We start from the raw sequence: 26,390 nt of genomic DNA, 5'->3' as shown, positions 1-26,390 counted from the left end.
TGCATTATAGAAAAGTATTTAATACAGTAATAATAATATACAATTTCTGATGACAAATTCAGAAAACAAAACAATAAGATCCATAAGCTGTAATATAATTTTATGCAGGTGCATAGGCTTTTACAAGACGGTCAAATTCCTGTTCCTAAAATAAAAATTATTATATGAAAAATGCATTACATAATATATTTCAAATATAACTTCAAAATATCAAACACAAAACAATTAATTCACACACACACACAAATTGATATGCCTTACATCCCATTGCTATACTGTCAATTTGCGATAGCTCGATATAGAATAATCCGCATATTCCTATAACTTGAATTTTTCATCAGCCCCCACCCTTTTATACGCAATTCCATGTTGATTTTTTTTAAAATAACCATAGATTTTTTTCTGATAACTCGATTTTTTTTATCAAGATGAAGTTAAAAATTTATACTCTTCCTTTTTAAATTCTTTCACAATAGACTCACAGAATGTTTTAAACAACATCTGCCGAGTTATTGAATACAAAAAGGTAACTTGCTTTCTTTTCTGTGTAATTATTAATTGAAAATTTTAATTACAAGTTATTTTTTAAGTTATACTTCCATTTTTAAGCTTTTTTGTTACTGAGGTTCATAAATCGGAATACTTATTAGTTGTTCAAAAGTACAATTAAATAGTTAAAAAAATGGATATAATTGATCAAAAAATGGAAAACAAAATTTGCACTGAATAACTTTTGATATAATAATCGGTTTTTAGTTGGAACAAAAATCTTTGTAGCATTTTTCTATCAAAAATTAAAAACGGGTCCTTTTCACTTTTATTGAGTATCCAGTTTTTACTTCCTTAAAGTCTATTAAAGTCTTACTTTGGGTTTTGTGAAAACAAATTTTGACTTAAGTTTGTCTCTAAAGTCATAGAGACATCTATTAGTTATTGCAGTTTGATATTCTACACAGATCTTCAAATTGATTCAGTTTCCAAAGTTTAGTTATTAATTCTGAAAAAAAGATATATTCATAGTTTCACTTATTGCAAGCATTAATTTAAGTTTTATCCTCATTTATATTATTACGCAAAAAAAAAAATTTTTTTTTTTACAAAAAAGGAAAAAATCTGATTTTTGTACGAAAATTTTTTGTTTTCAATGATGAGAGTTACTGTAAAACTTTAAAAAAATCTGGTTAGCAAAGAACTTGAATAAAGAAATAATAATGATGAAAGCAAAACAACTTAGAATTAGAAATAAAAAAAGGGGTATTTTCATTTTTCCTTTTCTATGAAAGAAATTTTTTTGCTTTTGTAATTATACAAAATTCTAAAAGATTCTTTGATAAGTTTCCCCAAAAATATAAATGGAAAAAATAGAAATTCAAAAAAATATATTTGAAAAGCACAATTCTAACATACAAATTAAGAGAAGAGAAATTAACAAACACAAATATAATTAGAAGTAGAATAAAAATAGTATTTTATTAAAACTTTTAAACTAACCTTAGTTTTATAATCCTTAATATATGGATGAAGAGCATGAGAATCCTTCAGTTGATTTAAATATCGAACACTAACCTATAAAAAAAAGTATATTGAAGTATATAAATAGTGAGGACAAACAATTTATTTTCTTCACAAAGATAACATACATATTGAAATTAAGCAATGAAAAGTCAGGGGTCTGTCTAGGTTTTTCTGAGAGGTACCTATTTTGTGAAAATTTAGACATAATTTGTGAAAAATGAAAAATTATATTTAAAAAACCATATGGATTTATCATTTCTTAAGGAATACAAAAATAAAATTTTAAGAAAAAGTATTTTGTGAAACTACCGTTTTTCCTAAAATTAAATTTGTGAAACTACCTTTTTTCCTAAAGTTGAATTTGTGAAGGTACCGCTAAACGGTAGTAAATTCGGTCTGGACAGACCCCTGAAAGTGATAATTAGATAATCAATATTGATGTCATTATCAGTTACATTCTCTCTTAAAAGTAAAATGCATTTTTATGGCATTAAGTCAAAACTAACATTTCTGTCAACCTTAAGATATTTTTGCACATGAAAAGCAAAAAGAATACTCTCACATAATACAAAACACTTTCATATAAAATTTAAAAAAATTATAATTAACCCCTTGACGATCGGTTAATTTTCAAGTAAACGGTAATATCACGGGAACGAGAAATAGAGGGCGAAACCTCACCTCGTCATTTTTACGGGAGCCAGAAGGAAGAGGTTAAGAAAAGAAAAATTACTAGGTTAATTATATTTCCAATGGAGGATTTCAGCCAACCATTTTGATTACGTATTAAAATGAAACTGCAAACCAAAATATCTGATAAAAAAACAACAACATATATTTGGATTAGATGCTTTACTCATCCAAAGAATAGTCATTCTTAAATCCAAAACCTTCAAATAAAATTAAACAAACTACAATTAAAACAAGAAACTGCTATTAGATTCTTATCAGGAGGGTTTAAAAAAGTCTATCGAATTTCAGGCTAAAATATAACTGCAAATCAAAGCAACTGTTTCAAATAAAATTGGGATTCAAAATACTTTTGAGTGCTTCATTCAAGTTTGGATCTTCATGTGCCATCCTCATCAATTGGCAGAGCTTTTCAGTAAATGAATTAATAAGTCAGAGCTAACAGTTGATAAAGTGTTATAAAACCAGCATTGAAATTCAGTGCATAAATGTACTTTTTTTAATGGACTGCTTCAAAACCTTTTAGAACCAAATTTAATTTTGTTAGCCTTCATTTTAGTGATAGAAAATGTTTCGCATAGCAATTTTTTTGCTTCAAACTTTTTGCACAGTCTCTAGAGTTCTGTACAAAAATAATGTTAAAGCTTTTGGGTAATTAGATTTATTGTTGGATTAATTGTAGTCTTTCATATAACTGCCCTCAAACTATTACAGTAAAAATTGCTCCTATGATGATCCTTCAAAGAAAAACAAAACAGAAATCCTCTCTCAACTGTATTTATTTTTGATAAGTCATTCAAACCTGTGAAAAGATTTGGACACCTTTGCAGGTCATACTTTTGCCTTGGACCTTTGGCAGGAGAATCTATTTCACTGCATATTGAAAGAAAAGATAGAAAGGAGCATTTTTTCTGGAACAGAAGCGATTCTTTTGCTCTTTAGAGTCCTTATAATAGTGATTGTAATACACTCTATAACAAAAAATCGACGCAGTAAGAAGCAATCATCCGATTACAGTGCCGAGCCAGATTACAGTGGTCCATGGCTCGATCAGGTTGGAATGATGCCGGTTGGAGACGTGTAGTCTTTAGCAACTAATCCCGCTTCCAACTGTGTCCTGACGATCATCGAAGACGAGTTTGGAGACGCACAGGTTAGAGGGGGGATCCTGCCTTCACTATTGCACACCACACCGGCCCTCAACAAGGCATTATGATCTGGGGTGCCATTTCCTTTGACAGTCGGACCCCTTTGGTCGTCATTAGAGGTACACTTACTGCACAGTGGTACGTCGACGACATCCTAAGACCTGCTTTGCTATCGTGCCTTTTGCAGCGCCCTGGGCTGGTTTTTCAGCAGGACAATGCCAGACCACATATGGCACATGTTGCTATGAACTGTCTGCAAGCTTGTCAAACTCTTCCTTGGCCTGCGAGATCACCAAATATCTCTCCCATCGAGCATGTCTGGGATATGATGGGAAGGCGATTGCATCTGGCACGGAATGTTGATGACCTCGTTCGACAATTGGATCGAATTTGGCAGGAAATACCGCAAGAGAAAATCCGGGAGCTTTATCGATCTATGCCACGCCGTGTGGCAGCTTGTATCCAGGCTAGAGGCGGGTCAACACCTTATTGAACTTGTTACTGTAACTCTGCAATAAATTATTCAATTATTCTGAAATTTTAATCGTTTACTATTCTGTACATTGTCTTCCTATCCACCAATTTTCGTTTCAATCGGACAACTCCTTCTTGGGGTGTCGATTTTTTTGTTATAGAGTGTATTTTCAGTCAATGCTATCATTATGTTCTTATTATGGCAATCAAAATTGTAAGTTCATTATAAGTTATTATTTAAAGCTGACAATGTTGCAGTACTTAAAAAGGAAAAAAGCTTAATGAAGCAATAAAAAAATACGGGCCATAAATTTAAAAAATGACAAAGAATGAAGCTAGTGAACAATATTTGATTTAACGAAAAGGTGTAACAGCAACAGTCTTTGGTAAAGTAAATATTTGATCCTGTAGTTAAGCAATTTTTTTTTTTTCGAGAGTGTATATGTAATTCAAACTTTGGATAGTTTGAATTTTTTCTCTGGCCCATTTGGAAGCTGTTAACTGGATTAAAAATTTTTGTTTATGCACTTAATTTTGAAAATATGACTAAAAGCATTGAACTTAACTTTCTTATATTGAACGAACAACAATAACAGATACCAAATTTTGGAAGAAACTAATGATAAAATCATTTAAAACACGCATTAGATACTAAACAAGAGCAGTAGCAGTTTCTGAATTCAATGATAAAAATGTACAGAGTTCAATTATTTTAAAGTGAGATAATATAAAATAATGTGATTTTAATATTTCTAGAGCAACAACAAATGAAGAAGTTGTGAATAAATCTAAACAGAGTTTAAGATGCAAAAATAAGCTTTTATAAATTGAACAAAAATTTTAAAATTATAAACTAACCTCTGTATTTTTCCCAATATGCTGAGTTAAAACAATCATGTTGATCAAAGTCTCAGGACAATTTGAATCCTAAAATGAAATGGAAGATAAGAAATGAAAAACAGAAAATTAGAACAAAAATTTTTAGAAGTATAGTGATGTTTTTTTAAACCTTATCTAAAGCTTCTTGCAGTAGGGGCTCAGCTTCATCATATTTTCCTAAAGCTATCAAAGCAGCTGCTTGGCCATTTAATAGCATAGGACTTGAAGAATATTTGTCACTTAATTCTTGGAAAATGTAGTAGGCATCTTGAACTTTTTCTCCATTCTTTAACACACAATAAATAAAAAAAATTATAATTAAAAATAAAATGAAATTATAGATTAATAAATAATAGTAAAATAGATTAATATTAAAATTTTAAGAATATTTATACCATCATATTTAGCTTTTTAACATAAGAGACTGGATCACCTTCATTAGCAGACAAAGTTTTAAAAGAAAATATTTAAAGAAAATTAAATCATTTAGTGTAATTCTTTACTGATCTGATTATAGTTTTACTTTTATAAAACACATAAAAAGTATCTTGAAAAAAAATATGTACATAATTTCTGAAGTTTTTTCAATTTGAGTTTGAAAATAATTTATAAGCATGCTACTAGAAAAATTCTTACTATTTTAAGACAAAGAAATCAAACAAAAGTTCAATTTTTTATTTATTTTAAATCGACAATTATAATTTAAAAAAAAAAAACAGCCACCAGAAAATATGGCTTCCAAATTTTCCCCCCAGAGATTTCATAAGTAGAATGTAAACAGATCAGGTGTAATAAGTAATCAATCATATGTGGACTATTTAAAAATTTAAAACAATATTTATTACAACAAAATATTGATTTATAATTACATATAATTGCTATTTTTTTATATAAATTGTAAATTAAATAAAACATACTTTTGTTAAATACACCCAAGCTTGACAGAGTTGAGTTAGAGTGCAATCTTCATCAATTTCTTTCATGGAGTTAAGTTCTTTTCTGTTTTTATAAAAATAGCATATTAAAATATTTTTAAAAAAAATGCTAAAGCAAACTTGAAAATGAGATGTAGGTTACATAAAATTTTTATATAAAAAAAAAAAACATTTTTTTCATATTTTTTCTCTTTATGATTTGTAATACTTACATAGCTAAGTCGACCCTGTTTATCTTCAAATAAGTTTGTATAGCCAATGCACAACTGCAAAAAGACAAACAAAAAAACATATTGTTACAAATTTATACTAAAACAGGCATAGATTACAATATAATTGTATTTACAAAGTGATAAAAACAACTTTAGTAATTTTAAACATTACCAAACATTAATAAAAAAATATACTTAATTACTTAATTTGCTAGTCTTAGTCATAAAAATAAATAAACTATCAACTCATAAAAGCATATAAAACGTTGTACATAATTTATTTATTTTTTGTTGCTGTAGGTAAAAGTGAAACTTACACAAAGGTTAAATAATATTCTTTTAAAGGCATAAAAAATTAAAACAGAAAATAATTTTTTGAAAAATAATAAAACATGATAAAGCAAACTATAAACTAAACTTTACAGTTCGTGCTAAATAATCCAGCCAAATGCAATTAGAATCTTTCAAGTTAATTGGATGCTTAAAACCAATGAAAAAGTTTAACAATACAACTTAAAATAATTATAAATTTTTAGCTTTTTATAAAGCTATGTAAGTCAAAGAAGAATATTTTAGTATATTATATTGTAGCAATCCAAATGTATTCTTATAAAACACAGAATTCGCACATTAAAAATAAAGTGCAAATCTTAAAAAGAAAAATCTATAAAGTGTAAATCTTAAAAAGATCGAAAATAATTTTGACACATTCATAATTGAAAGAGTAACAACATTGGTAACAACATCACTAAAGGTAAAGATTAAAAAATTATAAACTTTGTTATTTCATTTATTAACAGTTATCATATAGATGGTAAACTAATGTTCAGTATGTTAATTTGTGAAAAACCAACAAATTAAGAAATTTTTCTTTCTCTTTTTTTTCTTTTAAATTTATCTTACATTTCAGATAAAAAAAATTTAATTTGAAATTAAAATGTCTCAGATAAATGCAAGCACATAAAGAATATTAATAATTAATTAAAGCAATCCTTTTAAAATCGTGAAAAAATCCTTCAATACTAAATTTTTCATACAAAATTGCCAAAATTTCAATGAATACATAAATTACTATGATTTTATTTAGGTGGTTTATGTAAAAAAAATCCATTAATAAATATCAAAAGAACTATTTCAAAAAACACAAACAATATATGTAAAGAAATTAATAACTTAAATACAATTTAAATTTAAAAAAATGTACGTAAATCTACCAGCAAATTTAGCAGGATTGAAAAAGAAATAAATGACATGTTTGATTACACATACATCATATGAAATTTAGTTATATTTCTGTGTAATAGCATACTGCTATTCTTGAAAACACTATTTTCCCTGTGGCAGAATTTTTTTTAGGCTTTCTGCAACATATCTCTCTAATACTAGTATTTTTCTGCAAGATACTTCAAAATAACTAATTTAAGATAACAGAATCATTAAATTAAATAAAATAAAGGATCAAATCAAATAATTTTTTCAATTGAATATTCAATATTTTTTTTACTTTTAATATTATGGACGATATTCTTACATTTCGTAGGAAGATAACACACTAATTATTTCCTTTTTTGGCATTTCGTAAATACATCTAAAAACTAAACTAAACTCAGCGGCGCGACGGCCCATAGAGGGCCAAGGCCTACTGTGCCCATCTCAGTTTTCTTGACCTTGGGTTCTGGGGTGCAGGAGCAGATGTTCCGGTCAGGTGGTCAGCCGAACACGGAACCCCCAGTGTTTAGTTCCCAAGCATGCTTGGTACTCATTTATCGACCCACGGAAGGGATGAAAGGCTGAGTGAAAATTGCCCGGCCCGAGGATCGAACCAGGGACCTGTGGCACGACAGAGCGAAGCGCTACCGCTCAGCCACCGGGCGTCTTCGAAATTCATCATCACATTCAAAAATGGTGAAATCTGAAGTAATAACTAACGGAAAAAGAGATCGATGCCAAGCTCACATGAATCGGCCTCTTCAAAAAGGGGTTACTAAATTAGTGTTTTCATTTTGAGATTCAGTTGCTGTAATAAATAATATTGTATTAAAAATATCAGATTTTAAAAGCTACGTGGAAATCAGTAGTAATAAGTGGATGAATATACAGAACGAAAATTTCTAGAGAAAGAAACCTAATTTTTTGCCTTCATTATTCTCAAATTAGAATAGAAAAATCACAAGGATATTTTTTTTTTTACTCTAATGCGAGAGAAATACATCTTTTGAATATAATTCTGAAGCCCCGTGGCAGAAACACGGCGACACAGCGACATTGTCGCAGAAAGCGACTGAGTTCTTGCAGAAAGATTTTTTTTATTTGGGAAATAAAAATTTTTGGTTTGCCACAAACAAAAGTTCTCAAAATAAATTCTGCAGAAACAGAAGCTGTTTTACCAACAAAAAAAATCATTTTCTTCAGAAACAAAAAAATTCTGCAGAAGCAATAATGGTTCTGCAAACTTTTTTTCTTACAGAATTGTTTTAAATATTTTTTTTTCTAGTGTACCGCGGAAGGAGAAAGCGCTCGTAATTCTCCGTTAATCTCCAACACAAACTGTTACTGGATAAAAAGGGGAGAATTTTTTTCCCCTTTATTAAGCTATTTTTGGAAATTTGCCAACTTCGGTCTCTATCGCTGGCGCAGTAATTTGCTTTGTGTTTTTTTATGAGAACAGAGCATTTTATACGCATGCGAAAAAAATCGCATCCAATGAATATGGCTCTAATACCGATGTTTCAGTACTGATAAAGACTATTTCGTTTCGAGATGTTGAATAGACTTGAGCATATTGAGCCGGAAACTGCCTCTGCATACTTCGTGTGGAATCAGTGCTATATATTTACACAATACAGTGCGAAATCACAAGCGCTGTGTATTTTTTTCGTTCTGAACTTAATCTGATCACGAAAAAAGTTTTATTTACCTCCTTTTTAAAAAAAAAAATCTTTCAATAAGTCAGTCCAATATTAATCGAATATAATTAATTAGGTAAAATTAATTAGATGTAGAAAAAATTGAAGCAAACATTGCTTTAATTTTTTTGCTTTTAGAATTCGGTTATAGTCAATACTATTTTATTATTTTCATTACTCAACTTCAATATTAATTTTTTCACCTGATTTGTTTCTGTACCTGATATAACTACTATAGTGAAACATTAAATCATACTGTTTTAAACTAATACTTCAAATTCAGTTATCTTGTTTTATAAATTTAATCTTATTGTCCATTCTTAGCTATTTCTATAAGTTCTATCTTATTACAGGTTCTGGGTAATCTTTATTTATGCTCTAGTAAGCATTTTTGTCTTCAGATCTACACATTTATAACTTTTCGTTATTATCGAAGATTATACAAATTTATACTTAAACAATTTAAACTTATTAAGAAATGTAAACTTATATTATGAAATTACAGTTTTATTCTATGCATGTAGATTTATTTTATAAACACGAATTTCATCTATTATTATAAATTCATTACACATACATTTATAACGATAAAAAAATCTTGCAGAAAGATATTGGTTCTAATTAGGTTTGTCGCAGAAAGTCAGAAAAAATTCTGCCACAGGGTTCTGAAGAAAAGATATAATCTTTCAAAAATTTTAGTAAAAAAAGTACAGTTATTATTTCCCAAAGGAAAAGTCTTTCTGCAACAATGTTGCCACCGGGACTATAAAACATTATTCATACCAGATATAGTTATGCATCATAGCATAGTATTAATACAACAGAGAAAATTCTTGACTGAAGAAAATAGGGTACAAAAAATATCAATAGATGCATAAATCAAGATGCCATTTACTGCACCAGCAAAAATACAAAATAACTTTCAACTTAAAAAAAGGCAATTTTCTTTTATATGTATACACTACCAAAGTACAGTTTATTATAAAGAAAAACACCTTCTCATTACAGGCTTCTTTTATTATTTCACACAAGGTCTATTTTATCTTCATCCCACAAAAATTCCTTAGCATAAAACAGTTATGTTATTAGCCAAAATTTAATTCATTTCAATATATCATCTGTTTTTAAGAATGAATTTTACCTAAATACTTTTTAAAGTATAAATTCGACTTTACAAAAGTTTATATATACAGAAGAACTCCAATTATCCGAACTCCAACTATTCGAATCGCCGATTATCCGAATCGCTTTCAGAATTCCTATGGAACTATTGTAAAAAGATAAGTTTCTCTTTCTTTTTTAATATGAATAAAATAAAATGTTAGTAAAGCCAAGGAAAGATTTATGCAGAGAAAGTTTACAGGATAGGACAAAAATAAATAAAAGGAATAACAAAGGAGGAGGAATCCAGTGACAAAAGAGCACATGGGAGACCGTATGAATAAGGATGTTAGTTGTGGAATGTAATCTTAGGAATGTTGTTTGTAGATAAAGAAATGTGAACGCTAGACCCCCTGGTCAGCTTGCTTGTGCCAATTGGCGCTTGTCAGTTCACCCAGTGGATTGGGGGGGGGGGGAGAAATCAAGGAAGCAATTAAAATGAGACTTTTTGCAGGTGTGAGAGGGCGATTGTTGGGAAAGTCAAAATTCCTGAGGGGTTGAAGGAAAAATCGATGTTGAACGCAAAACACGCGGATAGTCGGCTTTTTATTGGATGTGGTCCTTCACCAGGTGGGCGGTACAGCCTATTCAACACTGTTTGTTTTGAGTCAGTTTGGTCTGTTATTGCGACTGTGTTGGTATACTCGCACGTTATATGTTGCTTTATTTTTAAGTTCACTGCGGCATTTAGTATGGCTTCTAAACGAAAACGTGTTGTGTTATCCTTAGCGGATAAGCTAAAAATCATGTCAGATAAAGGAGTTACGAGCAAACAGTTGGCTGAGATATATGGTGCTGGACAAGCTACAATCTGTGAAATTGAAAAGAGCAAATCTACTCTAATAAATTTTGTGTCAGTTCTTGAAAATGAGGATGGATGTTCTTCGAGAAAATCAATGAAGGCCGCCACAAACAAAGATTTGGAAAGTGCCGTTTTTATGTGGTTTTTACAGCAACGTTCTTTAGGGAACCCAATTTCAGGTCCCATTCTTTGTGGAAAAGCTAAGATCTTAGCTGAAAAGCTGGGTTATTTATCTTTCAAAGCAAGTAACGGCTGGCTAAGGAATTTTAAGTCTAGGCACTGTATTCATGAACTAGATTTAAGTGGTGAAAAGTTATCTGCAGACTCCAAAGCTGCTCAAGAGTTTATAGAAAAATTTAAATTTATAGCAGCCTCTTACGATTCCGACTTCTTATACAACACCGATGAGACTGGTCTAATATGGAAAGCTTAACCACCACTTTAGCCTCTAAAAGAGAGTGCCGTGCGCCAGGGCATAAAGCTAGTAAAGACCGCGTTACTGTGCTTAACTGCGCGAACTCTACTGGGAGCCATAAAATACCCCTTCTGTTAATAGGGAAGTCAAAACGCCCAAGAGCATTTAAAAATGTCAAAAAACTTCCCCTATTTTATAAAAACCAATGCAAAGCTTGGATGACTGCAGCACTGTTTACAGAGTGGCATGATGAAATTTTCATTCTAGAAGTGAAAAAACGCCAAAAATCTCTTGGAAAAGAAGGAAGTCCTGTGCTTTTGATCGTTGATAATGCACCAACTCAACCCACAGAAGAATTGTTGGAAAGAGGAAATGGCCAATTTAAAACAATCTTTTTGCCACCAAGCGTAACAAGCTTGTTGCAACCAATGGACCAATCTGTTATTGAACCAATGAAGCATCTTTACCGAAGACAACTTTTAAGGAAGCTTTTAGTAGAGGGAAAAGATGAAGAAGGTGTGTTGGATAACCACAAAAAGATAAATTTGAAAGATTGCATGTACATGGTTGCGGAAGCTTGGAATTTGGTTAAAGATGTCTCATTAAGATGTGCATGGAACAAGTTAAAAGGCGTATCAACTAAAGAAGAGAAGGAAAAGGAGAAGGGGAAAAGAAGTTAATGAAGAAAAAAAAGGGAAGAGACAGAAGATGTGGATGCCGTATCTCTTGAGGAATTCAGAAACATATTTTTGAAGATTCCTGTATATTCAGATGTCAGAGCTGAAGATATAGGAGAGTGGATGACGCATGATTAATCAGACTGTGGATTTCAAATTTTGAATGATGATGAACTTATTGAAAGTGTGATGGAGGAAAGTGTCAGTGAAGAAGATGACCCTAATGCTGAAATTGAGGAAGACACAGGGCCGTCAGCTAGTAAAGCATTTGCTGGCCTTGAAACTGCATTGAAGTGGATGGAGCACCAACCCAAGTGTGACCATATGCAACTTCTCACTGTCAAACGGATGCGCGACTTAGCTGCCCGAAAACAGATGAAGACAGTTAAACAGCTTACTTTAACTGAGATGTTTAGCATGTAATAACTTTCATTTACTGCAAGGTATGTACACATTATTCATAAAAAGATCTCTTTCCTTAAAAACAGTTCTTTTCCCTCATTTCCACTATACATACAGTAATTATCTAAAATAAGCATTTTTTTTTTTTTTTAAATCTAATTATCCGAATGGGGTCCGGTCCCAATTGATTCCGATAATTGGAGTTTTACTGTGTGTATATGTATATATATATTCAAGAAATATAGAACCAATTGCTTTGTTTTCTTACCATTCAAGATTATCACTTTTGTGAAGCAAACGAAGAACAGCATCATAATTCTGAAAAAAGGGAAGAAACATAAAAACCAATTACAATATTAAAGAAATATAAACACAGAACAGAGAAAACATTTTTCTCCCAAGAAGATAAAATTGAAATTTTATGTACAACTTATTGATTATCTATCCAATTTCTCAAAATATCAAATCTAAAAAAGGTTTGTTCAATCCTACAGAAAAACCTGACACCAGCTATTGTTCTTATTTATATATATATATATATATTAACATATAAATTCTGGATTTTCTTTGTTACTAGCACAGTGTTCATATCCCTTTTGTATATTACTATGACGCAGCTTAAATTATTCTGCAAACAAATGTCTCCCCTTCCTAAAAATATACAATTTATTCATTATTATTAAAAAAAAAAGTTTCATTAAATAATTGGTTTATATTCTTTTTTCCTATAACTTCATAGATAAAAAGAGCCTAAACTTAATGAATAATATAAATAAAGTATTTAAAATTAAAAATTATGCCAGTAAATTAGAAATAAGTTTATTCACATAAAATCATTCCTCCTCAATAAGTTTTTGATTTGATTCAATCTTGAAAATATAAGAGCTTATAAATCTTGTTTTTTAAATTATTTACAGTAATGAAAAAAAAATTATGTTTAATTAAGGGTGCCATATTTGAAGGAATAGTGAATTCATGTCATAATATTCTATCCATGAGATGAAACTTTAAACATCTGTTCTTATAATGGACGAGTTGATGAAATAAAGATACTAGCAAGTTAATGAGAGTTACATTAAAAGATTTTAAAAATAATAATGTTAAACAAAATATTACCTCTTCTAAGTAATAAACTAGTCCACCAACAAGAGGTAAAAATTTATCTTCTGGGTTGATACTTTGAAGTTTTTTTTCCAACTTGTCAACAACACTTTTTCTAGATAGTTGTTTAAAAAAAATTTATAACATTTTAAAATACTAAATGAAAACTATATTTAAAAAATATACATAAAAGGAAAAAAAATTGCTTTTTTTTAATCAGTTCACTTCCAAAAATTTATTACTAAACCATCTAAGCACTTAAATGAAATTTCTTGACATTTAACCTAGTTGCTTTCCCTAATTGTTAAATTTTGCAGATTTTTCATTTTAAATATAAAACTTTGTATTTTTGAATATCTTAAAACGCAACCAAAAAATAAAATCCTGGATAAGGCATCAGGAAAAACTAGTTGTTGTGAGAAATGTTTTCAGCGAAAGTTGCCAATATTTGTGATGACAGGAGAAGAACGGTTAGTCTGATATTAAGAGAACTGTAATCAGGCTGGTTTGGAATTATTGAGCAACACTCATGAAAGAAACAAAGTTTTGGATAAAATGCAGCTTAAATTAAAGATAATTACATTCATATAGCAAATTATAAAGATAATTACATTCATATACATTCATATAGCAACCAAAAAATAAAATCCTGGATAAGGCATCAGGAAAAACTAGTTGTTGTGAGAAATGTTTTCAGCGAAAGTTGCCAATATTTGTGATGACAGGAGAAGAACGGTTAGTCTGATATTAAGAGAACTGTAATCAGGCTGGTTTGGAATTATTGAGCAACACTCATGAAAGAAACAAAGTTTTGGATAAAATGCAGCTTAAATTAAAGATAATTACATTCATATATGCTTTGCTTCAATACTGGCGTGAATCAGCTTGTATGGAAAATATAGTATAATTTGTCAGCACTGGGCAATTAGGATTGAAAACTGGGTGCTAAAATTTATCCAGGTCTGGCAAGTGAAAATTTGTACAAGTAGTTGCTAATGTGACGGGTATATATTTAAAGAATATCCAAATTGAAAGTTAAAGTTACATTTTATTTATTACTAATCATTATACATATCAATAAGGAGAAGGAGGACCACACTTACCCATAGCTGCTCGTATTGAGAGGCAATCGGACTGAGGAGACTATTGAGAGGCAAATTCTCTTTCTGAACAACTCCTCTTTTTTGGAGTTTATTTATATATATTATTTTAAGGGGTTAAACGTGGTCTCGTGTTCTTATCATGCATCCGAAGGTCGACAAATCAATCATCTTGTGACAAATTTCTAGAAAGTTAAAAGTTCAACTGACCATTCGATTGCGAGATGAGAGCACGGGATCTTAATCAACTGTTTAATTAACAAGTTTGACCACGAGAATTGTCACGAGGCAACGTCGTGACAATATCCACCTCAACCTATTAAAAAAAAAAAGAGAAAAAAAAAAAGAATTCTCACTCATAGGGTGCAGCTGGGGTTAGTGAGCTCCTCGTACAATTCCTTTCAAAGAAATACATATTTTACATGAAGCATTTTAACTCTACATTTGTGCTTCTTTAATAGAATGGGAAAATTCAAGAACATAAGAACAAAATTCTACGAATTAGGTTTACAATAATGGTGAAACATGAAAGAAATAAAAATAAAAATAAAAAAAAATAATAAAAATCTCTTAGGTATACATATTCTAAAAAAAAAAAAACATAATATAGTTCTTGCATAACACCATATTAACTTAACATGGTATTTACAAAGATTTAATTTATATTTAAAACATAGTTAGTTATGCGATACATATAAATCATTTTCGAAAACAAGTAATACATGATGAACATACTGATATAAATAGGCATATAATTAGAAGGACAGCCCCTATAAATTTTAAGGAATAAAAAATACCAGTAAATGTAGGCATTGTAAGAAACTGAAAAAAGTCTGTACCAGAGGAATCGCTTTGTACGTAAGATTTTGTATAAGAAGTATTTAATTGAATTAAATTAAGGCTTGGCTCATTTAAACAGAAAGATATTAGTTGACAATGTTTCATATTACTTGAAACCAAACATATCTTTTCATCATAGCACTTTTTCTCCGCTAAGAATTGAATATTAAATTCCCTAGGTTCAGTTTCTAAAAACAGGCTTTGTGTATGTAACTGTAGAACTTGAAATTCTACAGATACTGTACCTGCTTGGCAATTGGAAAGAGCTGTTATGTACATTTCACTTAGAATTTGGCAGCTGTAACAACCTTTTGATTTAATATCTTTAGAGGTTATTTTCGGGCATATTTCATTGTGTTCTAGTGATATTTTATAGTTTTTAAAATGAAGTTGCACTCTTACTGGTGCCGAAGAAAGTAAGTTCGACTTCAGTACACCTTTTTCAACCGCTAGCAGGTGCATATCTCGTGTAAGAGGAAGAGAATTCTCTTTTGTTGAAATCATGGTTTGCAACCCATCTGGACGTTTTTCACAACGTAGCGTGGTTTCAAAAAAATTACAGGTAACCATGTCCTTGTCAAAAATAAAATCTTTTGTGTAGCTCGTGTTAGCTTGTACTTGCCCAACCATACCTGCGGTTGGATGGTTTTGAGGACTGGACTGTATAAGATATGCTTCGGAAGGATCACCTACTCGAAGCACTAAGGAATCTGATAGATGGAGTGGAGGCTGATTGTAAGAACCTAAGATTTCTAGGAATATGCCATCAGAAGTGACGGCGGTTGACTGTAGTGTGAGGAGTTCCGTGGACATATTCCTGGCTCGTTCCACCGCTATAGTATAGGTGCAACGGTGTCCAATGATTTTGCGGACCTCACAAGAATTCAACAGATCCGGAACAAAGAACAATCTATAAAACAGGCAACCCATTCTGGATACAATTATGCATCCACTCCCTATACTTGACGGATGACAAGCATTAAAACCTGGGTAGGTGAGGCTTTCGTCGGTGAGTCCTTCAAATTCTTTTCCGGCAACGCAATGCTCTCCCCATGCACATTGATAATTTTGAGGACATGCTAACTGTGAGATGGTACGTTCTTGGACAGGAAACGTGAAGTATTTACGCTTGGTAGAAAAGCTGCACTGTGATGAAACTAAGCGTAATTTAAGCTGTAGTAAATTACTCTTTCTAGAGTCCTGGAACCAAAGGCAGGCCTCGTAATCCAATCCTTTGAGGGTGATTTCGGCGGTAGTGAACATATCGCATTTTCTCACGCCTTCACGTGTGTGACAGTTTTGTATATCAGATGTGATGAGTGAATGTGTCGAACAGTCAGCTAATATCATTGGAAAAATGCATAGTAACACAAGTAACGATGCCTGTGTTGGAGGCAATGGTATATTTTGAAGTTCGAGGTAATTATGGAAGTCATTAAATTGTCTTCTTATCCCTGTTCCAATGACTGCTCCACCCAGCATGAAAAAGCGTAGGAATGCCTTTGCAGTTCTGGTCAAATTACGCAGTAGAAAAATAATCACCTTTATCACTGAAATGAGTCCTTTACATGCTAATTTTAGAAAAATTAAAAGCACTAGGGTAAATAAAACAAGAATAGAATATATGCCATACGCTATATATGATGGCCAACATTGGATTTGTTGGAAAAAGGTCCAACAAAAAAAACACTGTGATGCTCGGCATATTTCTTTGCCCTCTAGCAATACCTCACCATGGATTGCTTTACCAGATGTAGTAATGAAAATTAGCGTGAGTTTTGTCTTAAAGGCTACCAACTCCACTGGTAGTATAACATTGTGATCATTGTAGATATTTAAAACAATTTCATTGCCTGCAGCTCTTGCAATTAATTTACCATCTTCTGGAACTGTCACTATGGGGTCATTGAAAAGTAAAGTAATGTTATTTTGCGTGAATGACGCGGCTTCATACTCTAATAACTGACGTCGGTGATGGCGCGCTGGTATTCTATGTAGACATATAGGAACGAATATCAGGGTTGGGTTTGTAAGGAAAAGTGAATCCGAGGAATGTTGCAAATCATATTGTAAGTGCTGCACGTTGCATTCACAAGTTGAATTTAAATCACATGTTTTCAACTGGCAAAATTCCTGGGTTCCCGTGCAGTTTTGGGCACAATCACATGGTATTGATGTGTCGGAGCGCTTGTTGGAACTGTCATGGCATTGGAAGTATGAAACATTCCCAGCACGCGAAGATGGCTTTTCGTGGAATATTGTCGGGACGAAAAATTGATCCTCTGACCAGATAAACGTTTTTAGACCTAAAACACATCCATTGCAATTTACAAGGTGACATGCGTTTTTTGGGAAATCCATTTGGTCTGTAAGATTTTGAGATGCCTCTGTGCACGAATATCCAGCTGGGGTATCTCTCTGGCATATTTTAACAGCTGAGATCTGTGCTCCAAAGTAGGAACTCCAAAGTAGGAAAAGAATGATTATTCCTATAATAAGGGATAGAAAGTGTGGTCTCCTTATTTAATTAAATTATGTTATCTTATGTATTTTTTTTCTTTGTATTTACTTATTTAATAAAGTCATGATTCTATAATGGAAGAAATTGCGTTGTGTTAAAAAAAAACATTTTTTTTTTTTTTTTTTTGAAATTATATTTTATTTTAGAATAAAGAGTATTGATATGTAGTAAAAAAGTTAGGAATTCTTTTAAGTTGTTACCGCCGGAAAGCTGGATAAGGAGAGACTACTATCTCAATAGTTTGAGTGATTTTATATATGTAACATAACAAGGAAACTATAAAATTTATGAAGATAAAAATTTAGTACTAATAATAGAGATTAATCAAGAAAAACCAGGGAGGAAATAAAAATTTAAAATTAAAAAAAAAAAAAGACATAAAATTATTAAAAAAATATCTGCTCAATTGATTATCTTTTCTTTTCTTTTCTTTCTTTTTTTTTTGAAAAAAAAATATTAAATATTAATAATATGTATAAATACTTATGATAATGTTTTGAAATGCTCAAGAAGTTGTTTTACGCCAGCGTAACATATCTCCTTGAACAGTGAACTATCATAATTTTCTTTTTTGATCAAGGGTAAGTTCGGCCGTTACGTACCCAATTTCGATAAAGGTATTTACACAGATAAAAATTCTTTCAAATTACGTAGAAAAGATTTTTTTTCTTTCTTTTTTTTTTTTTTTTTTTTTTTTTTTGTTATCCACTAGAACTTTAAATTTTATTTGTGAATTTTATTTAAATATTATCCTTTTTTTTTTCTTCTTTGAGAAATATTTCGAGAGGGGAAAAAAAGTTTTTTTTTTTTTTTTTTCATAAAATCAATATGAACGATAATATATTCGCGTTTTCTGAGGTTTGTGAAATAGCGTATTAATAGTAGTATCATGTTTCGTTTGTAGGTCCATTAGTTTTACGGCGAGTGCATCCGACATTTTGTCAACAATATTCTTGTCCGCTTGATCCTTATCTCCGGTGATTGCCCAATTCAGAAATCTATCCGTAATCGAAGTTTTTTGACTAGCTGACTTGGTTTCATCAGTCTTAATTGCTCGAAGCCGTAAATCATATCGGCTATGAGTTGGATTATTTGCAGGAGCGGTGTTGTTTCTGATGTCTGCGGCTGCGCAGTTAGGCGTTTTATTGTTTGTTATCTCCGTTGGTAAAGTCCTTTGTACCTCAGTGGAGGAGGAATTGTTTGCAGGACGTTTTTGTGGATGGTGATAAGGGGGAATGTAATCATCAGTTTCCCTCTCCTCGTAAAACAAATACGAATTAGTAGCTGTTTGACTATTTAAATTCTCTATATTTGATGTAGGCTGATCTTGATGATTAAGAGAAGGTAAAATCAAATCAGCTCGTCTTTCAACAAAGGGAAATAATCTATCAACATGACATCTTAAAGGTTTTGCACGGGTTTTTTTTGTATCGACTATTGAGTAATTTAAATCTGAATGTTTTTCTACTATCCGATAAGGGCCTGAAAACTTCTTTGCAAATGCCTTTCCAGTAGATTGATTAGTACGTGGTGTAAAAAGGTACACCTTTTGTCCTAAATGAAATGATTTTTCTTGCGCAATATTTTCACGAAGTCGAGTCTGTTTTTCAGCAGACATTTCGAGATTCTTATAAACATTACGATAAACAAACTGCATTTTAGATAATTTATCCTCTATGTAATTTTCGCATGGAAAATAGTGAATGTGGGAGTTTTCTTCTAATATATGAAAAGGTAAGTTAAGATCACGGTTAAACGTAAGAAATGAAGGTTTTTCATGAGTAGTATCATGATAAGAATTATTGTAAATGAAGTTATAATAATCTAAATATGTGTCCCAATCAGTTGTCTTTTCCGACAGGCAAGTTAAACTTGATTTAATACTTAAATTCAATCTTTCCGATTGAGAGTTAGTTTGAGGTCTATAAGGTGTAGTTTTTAATTTATTAATTTGTAGTTGGCGTGAAAGTTCATTAAAAAGATTACTTTGAAAATTTGTCCCTAGATCTGTTAGTATTGCATTAGGAATGCCAAAAATTATGATAAATTTCATAAGTTTATTAGCAATTGTTTGAGCTGTAATATCTTTTAAAGCGTAAAGAATGCTATATTTAGTAAAGTGGTCGATAATTGTCAATACAAATTTATTTCCTGACATGGACATTGGCAACGGTCCTAAAATATCTAGGCTCACAAGTTCCATAGGCTGAGAGGGTGTCACAAAATTTTGAAGAGGTGATTTAGTTATTGGAAAACCTTTTCGTTCAATGCATAATTTACATGAGTTGGAAAAATTTTTAATATCATTGTACATACCTGCCCAGTAATATTTTTCTTTTATAGTACGGTAATTTTTTGAAAATGCGAAATGCACTGTTTCGGAACCTTCTAATACATGAGGTATTAAGCTTTTTGGTATCACAATTTGTTCAAAATATTCATTTCGTGGTGCACGTTTGTTCCTATTGGCAATTCTTTTAAGTAATCCATTGTTCAAAAAATAATTATCGCATTGCGATTTACAATTAGCACTTTTACCTTCCAAATAGTCAATGATAGGACTTAAAATTGGGTCTGCTCTTTGTTCATATTTGATTTTGTCTATATCAGGTACATCAACTTTTACAGCATTTATTGTTTCTTCTATATCTCTTGATAAGAGATCTGATAAAAAATTTTGCGAACCTTTTATGTGCTCGAAATCAAAGTCATAATTGGAAAGTTCTAATAACCAACGCGAAAGTTTACTAGCTGGTGAATCTAATTTTAATAAATAGTTTAAAGATTTGCAATCAGATAATATTCTAAATTTTCTACCGTAGAGAAACATCTTAAAATGTCTAATAGCCAGCAAAATAGCATAAGCTTCAAGATGCATAGATGGCCATTTTCTCTCATGCGGTTTTAATTTATAGGAAAAATAACTTATTGGACGTAGAATTCCATTTTTATCTTTTTGTAGAATGGCTGCACCTACTGCAATGGATGATGCATCCGTATTTAGGTAAAACATATCATCGAAGTTAGGATGTTTAAGCATGACGTCTGACAACAATTTTGTTTTAATTAGATCAAATGCTTTTTGTGCGAAAGAGTTCCATTGAAACTTATGTCTATTTTCAGTTAACTCCGTTAAAGGTGCTACAATTTCAGAAAAATTTGGAATAAAATCTCGATAATAATTGGCTAATCCAAGAAAACGCCTCAGTTTGCGTAACGTATTGGGGATTGGAAAAATTTTTATGTTATGAAGGTTATCAGGAAGGGGCTTTAAACCTTCCTTATCTACTATATGTCCTAGATATCGGATACTTGTTTGAAGGAATTTACACTTTTTTGGATTTAAAGTCAAGCCATACTGACGAAAACGCTCAAAAACAAGCCGTAGTTTACGGATGGAGTCTGAGATTGAATATGAGGGTACAATTACGTCATCTATGTATGCTGATATGTTTTCGGACTGTAGACCATTAAGGATTTTGTCCGCTGTTTCCTGAAAAATTTAAGCTGAATTTTTCATTCCAAAACTTAAATATTTATATTGAAAGTTGCCATATGGGCTTGAAAAAGCAGTTAAATGTTTGTCTTCTTCGCGTAGTTTAATTTGATGGAAACTAGAATTGGCATCTAAGGTACTAAAATAATTTGCGCCTCGCAAGGAGTTTAAAATGTCGGAGATTAAAGGTAACTTATAAGTTGAAGAAATTGTAATTTGATTCAGTTTACGATAATCTATTACTAAACGCCACTGGTTCTCTTCTTTCTTTCGAACTAAAATTAAAGGAAAACTATATCTGCTATTTGTTTTCTCAATTATGCCCAAATTTTCTAAGTCTGAAATTTTACTTTTAAGTGTGTCACGCAAGGATACTGGCACCGGGAAAGGTCTACATTGAATTGGGGAAAAGTCAGTTATTTCTATTGGAGGAGCTTCTAATGTGCATTTTCCTATTGTTTTTAAGGAAGTGCTAAATATGTCAGCATATTCGAAAATCAAATTTGATAATTCCTGTTTTGCTTCGTTTGGAATTCCAGTCATATCAAAATCTTCTAACTTTAATTCTTTTCTCCTAATATCAGCAATAGATTCATTCTTGTTAGCTTTAATTTCAGAATTTATGTAAGCGATTTTCATATTCTTATTTAAATGTAAATTTGTTTTTGAGAGGTTATTTATTACTAACGGGATTTGTCCATTTTCATCAACCATGCACAGCGATTTATGCACTTCAACGTTGTAATTTAGATTAATAGGTGTCAATAACACAGAACTTCCTGGTTGAATATTATGATTAGATTTAATTTTAATTACGGCTGATTCGTTTGGCTTAAGTTTAACCTTTTTCACAAGTTTACCAGTAGTTTTCATTAATAATACGTTAATTTTATGCACTCCAAATTTATGTATTTGGGAGGATGAATCACTAAAAGTTACCATTTTATCTTCAAAGTTTATTTTACACTGAAATGAGGAAAGAAAATCGAAACCTAAAATTACATCGTAGTCCTGGGCAAGATCTGACTTAGTGACTGTAAAATTATGCTGCAAAACTTTGTCTGTAATTAAGAATGATAAGGTAACATTACCATTAGACTTTATTTCATTTCCAGTTAAAGTAGTAATTTTGATATTAGGATTAAAACTATTAAATGTGATTAATTCGGAAGGTATTTTTCGAAATGCTTTATTGCTTATAAGAGATACACTTGCTCCGGAGTCCAAAAGAGCATAAAATTTTATATTTCCTACATTTAATTGGATTACTGGTAATGCGCAATGTTTTCCTACTTGATAAGATAAGTTTGTATCATTGTAACCCCTTACATTTTGAGAGAACTGTGGGGGTTTTATCGTTCCCTCTGAAAGTTTAAATAACGTTGCTTTGGAAAAGTCTGTCTGTTATCTGCAGAAGGTGTGGGATGGGCCATTGACCTCGATTGAAAGGCACGAGTGGTGTTAGGAGCATTATTGTATTCCTGTCGCCTGTAATTATTATTATCCCTATGAAAAGAGGTGCGTTGATTATCTGAAAATCTGCGCCTAACGCCTCGAATGTTTTGATTACGTTGAAACCAACATTGATCAGATGCATGATTTTGACGACCACAGTGGATACACTTTTGATTTCTTTGTGGCATTTGTTGGTGAAAACCTAGATTTTGTCCTCTTATATTTATTTTCTCGATTTGTTTTGCGAGATTGCTTATCATCGCACTTGAAATTTCAGTCTGCTTATTAAGAAACTCGGTCATTTTTCTTTCGAGTCCCGTTTCTGATTCCGTCTCAACATTATTACAGCTTTCTGGATCACAAGTGAATTTCAAATTCATTTCATCCAATAGCGCACTTTCTACAGCTTCATCGAACGTATTTGGGTTTCTGCTTAGGGCTAAACGCTTAAGAGGTGTTTGCAAACCCTCCAAAAATTTTGCCAATTTTGTTTGGTCGACTATAGGACCCGCATCTTCCTTCGATGAATTTTCTATCCCGAAATAATTTATAGTCAAGTTTGAGACTCTTGTCGAGAAACTGCGAACGGATTCACCCGGATTTTGTTTACAGTTTGAAAATTGCTGCTGACGATGGGAAAGTGTTGTTTTGCTTTCAAAAAATTTAGTGAATTTTATTTTTATGCTGTCAAATTTTTTTTCATGAATTAGTTCAGGGTCTTCTATGAAAAACTGTAACGCGGGACCTTTTAACTTACTCTTCATTACGGCAATATGTTCCGCATCGTTCCATTCCGCGATTTCACCAACCTCTTCAAGATTTTTAAGGAAATATTTAACATTTGAAAATAATTCTCCATCGAATATGTTTACTAAATTCTGATATCCAGCGATCTTATTTGGGCTTGGGGGATCGGACATTTTAAAAAAATTCTTGTATGTGTATATTATTTATTTAAATAAAGAAAGAATCTTAACAGTAAATACCATTTTACATAAAAAACAGAGAACATAAAAGAATTACATAACACTATCATAACACAAGGATTTGAAAACAAAACAAAAGAAATCACTCAAAAATATTGAAATAGTAAACTCCCTATCCATTAGCATTGAAAATATTTTTGTTAAAGGCACCATAATGTGACGGGTATATATTTAAAGAATATCCAAATTGAAAGTTAAAGTTACATTTTATTTATTACTAATCATTATACATATCAATAAGGAGAAGGAGGACCACACTTACCCATAGCTGCTCGTATTGAGAGGCAATCGGACTGAGGAGACTATTGAGAGGCAAATTCTCTTTCTGACCAACTCCTCTTTTTTGGAGTTTATTTATATATATTATTTTAAGGGGTTAAACGTGGTCTCGTGTTCTTATCATGCATCCGAAGGTCGACAAATCAATCATCTTGTGACAAATTTCTAGAAAGTTAAAAGTTCAACTGACCATTCGATTGCGAGATGAGAGCACGGGATCTTAATCAACTGTTTAATTAACAAGTTTGACCACGAGAATTGTCACGAGGCAACGTCGTGACACTAAACTAAGAAGGTCAATTTTTAAATTTTTTTTTCTTGACCAACAAATTAGAATTTATAACAAATAGAATATTTGAAGTTTCCCAACATTTTTTAACAAAAAAAGAAATATATATAAATATAGGATCACATGGTTTACTTTTTATCTGCATCTCCACTCATGTAAGAAGCCAACAGTTGAATACATTGCAATTCTTGCTGACTGGAAGGCATTATGTCATTTATCACTACTCCATATTTATGTTGTGCAATATAGGCTCTGTACATAAAGATATCTTTTTCAAGCTGATGAGCTGGGTTGTTAAACTAAAAGATATCAGAATTTGTTGAATGGTATTTTTAAAAATAAAATTTTTCGCAAATTATTTGATAAGAAAAATATAATAAAATTTCAAAATAATTGAAAATTAAAAATAAAAAATATTTTTTTGATCAGTAAAGGGTTGTGTCCCCTGTTTACTTTGCAGACCAGGTACTATGAAAGTTCCATCCAAGAAATTCTCAAAAAAACATAAAATAATTCTTACATTAAAAAGGCAACAAAATTTCATGTAACCATGTTAAAAAGAAACATTTTTGATTCTTAAAATGCAATGATAATCAGTAATCACAAATGAACATTATTCTATTTCATTAATGAAAACATTATCTTACAATTATATCGGATAGCTCTTAGGAAAAATTTAATAATTTTTAAAAAGCAAAAGAATTAACCTCTCAGAATTAAATTTCAAAATTTTCACCTCTGGTTCTTTCCCGAAAAAGAAAGTCTGGTTATGCATTTTTTTTTTTTTTTTTACATAAAATTCTCTGTTTTAACAACAAAATTTCACAACCTATCTCTACTGTTCTGATTATCAAGTTTTAAAATATTTTGATGAAATAATCTATACCTCTGGAAAGCAAAACATAGTTTTAATGTTATTTCCTTAAACGGAACTAGGACCAGTGTTGGTTCATTACCTATAAATTAAATGGTCTGTTCTAATTTTATTCATGAAATTAGCTATGACAATTTGACTAAGAACATAAAAAGCAAAATTGCCATTACACTGACCATCCTCTTTTGTACAATACATTCAAAATTGTAGCTACATGTTTTAATTTTGTTAAAAAACATATACCCTGTTCAACGAGAACTGATAGCATAGTAAAGTAAACTAAACATAATACAGAAAAAATTGTAGACTCAGACAAAAAGTTGCAGAAGTAGGCAATGTGGATAGGCATATTTTCGTTTCCACACCTGTTCATGCAAACTACTTTCCCCAAGTGCCAAAATTTTTTAACTGGCAAAATTTAATATATATATGTGTGTGTGTATTGTGGCTTGCTCATGGGTGACTACAAGTTATACCTTACCAGTTGGTCCCCTTCTACTAATTTTTTTTAATAATTACTTTTGTATGTCATGGCCCGGTTGTATTTAATCCTTTATTTTTGTTAGCACTGACATAGAAATTTTTCCTCGACGATAAACAGCAAACCTCTATCATGTTTATTTTTGCTATCAATCTAATATCAAATATGTATAAAAAAAAAATTTCTTTTTAAAGTTACATATCAGCAACAGTAACTAAAGGGTCACTAATTAGTTACATAACTGGAGTATTAATTATAAGTTAACCATAATTAACACAACAGTACAATAACCATCACTAACCTTTGTTTTTTGAGCTTCGTTAATGCAATTTTGATAATTTCCAATAAAGAAGGAATTTTTAATTTCAAAGAGAGCATCAGGTGTTGTTTGATTAGACATTTTGGCAATCAAAATCAACAGAACAAATAGTTAAATAAATTACTTGCTGCAAGCAAATTAAATTATCTTATTAGCGGTACTCTAAACAAATATCAAAACTGTTTTTGGTTTGGCAGTGTCTATTACACCGACTATCGGTAAGATAGCCTCAGAGCTATCGCGCCGACGTTGACAACAGCGCCACTTTACAGAAACTAATTCATCGGTACAATAGCTATAAGTTATGCTTTTCTACCTGTGTATGTGAAATTGGTAATGGGTTGTCATTGTTTGATGGGTTGTCATTGTTTCACCAACAACAAAAAATTTAAAAATAAAAGAACATTATTTCTTTTTTCCTTAAAGCGTATAA

General features: G+C 31.1%; 1 protein-coding gene across 2 annotated transcripts; it reads right to left on the bottom strand.

Annotated features, from left to right (window-relative positions):
* On the bottom strand, window positions 1-26,154 carry epsilonCOP (coatomer subunit epsilon). 2 transcript variants are annotated; one of them, XM_016072953.4, is made up of 10 exons: window positions 25,940-26,154; window positions 24,416-24,582; window positions 13,333-13,432; window positions 12,485-12,534; window positions 5,854-5,907; window positions 5,624-5,705; window positions 4,837-4,992; window positions 4,686-4,754; window positions 1,492-1,566; window positions 1-145 (listed from the first exon to the last, which is right to left on the bottom strand). In XM_016072953.4, the coding sequence occupies exons 1-10, from the start codon at window positions 26,036-26,038 to the stop codon at window positions 101-103; spliced, it is 897 nt and encodes a 298-aa protein (XP_015928439.1). In that variant the 5' UTR covers window positions 26,039-26,154; the 3' UTR covers window positions 1-100. The 2 variants fall into 2 exon arrangements, with proteins under 2 accessions (XP_015928439.1, XP_042903284.1); XM_043047350.3 differs by having other exon boundaries at window positions 26,082-26,152.
* Between the last annotated feature and the right edge of the window lie 236 nt (window positions 26,155-26,390).

Source organism: Parasteatoda tepidariorum, chromosome 6 (genome assembly GCF_982258835.1).
Source record: "Parasteatoda tepidariorum strain Cologne lab strain chromosome 6, Ptep-v5.0, whole genome shotgun sequence".
NCBI lineage: Eukaryota > Metazoa > Arthropoda > Arachnida > Araneae > Theridiidae > Parasteatoda > Parasteatoda tepidariorum.
This window is presented reverse-complemented; position numbering and strand designations above follow the sequence as displayed.

Excerpts from the sequence above, each read along its gene's own strand:
- epsilonCOP (XM_016072953.4), bottom strand. The coding sequence starts at position 26,038 with ATGTCTAATCAAACAACACCTGATGCTCTCTTTGAAATTAAAAATTCC. Across the intron at positions 13,433-24,415 it reads AGTGGAGATGCAGATAAAAA|AAAAAGTGTTGTTGACAAGT; the intron begins GTAAACCATGTG and ends ACAACTATCTAG. Across the intron at positions 146-1,491 it reads TTAAGGATTATAAAACTAAG|GAACAGGAATTTGACCGTCT; the intron begins GTTAGTTTAAAA and ends TTTTTATTTTAG.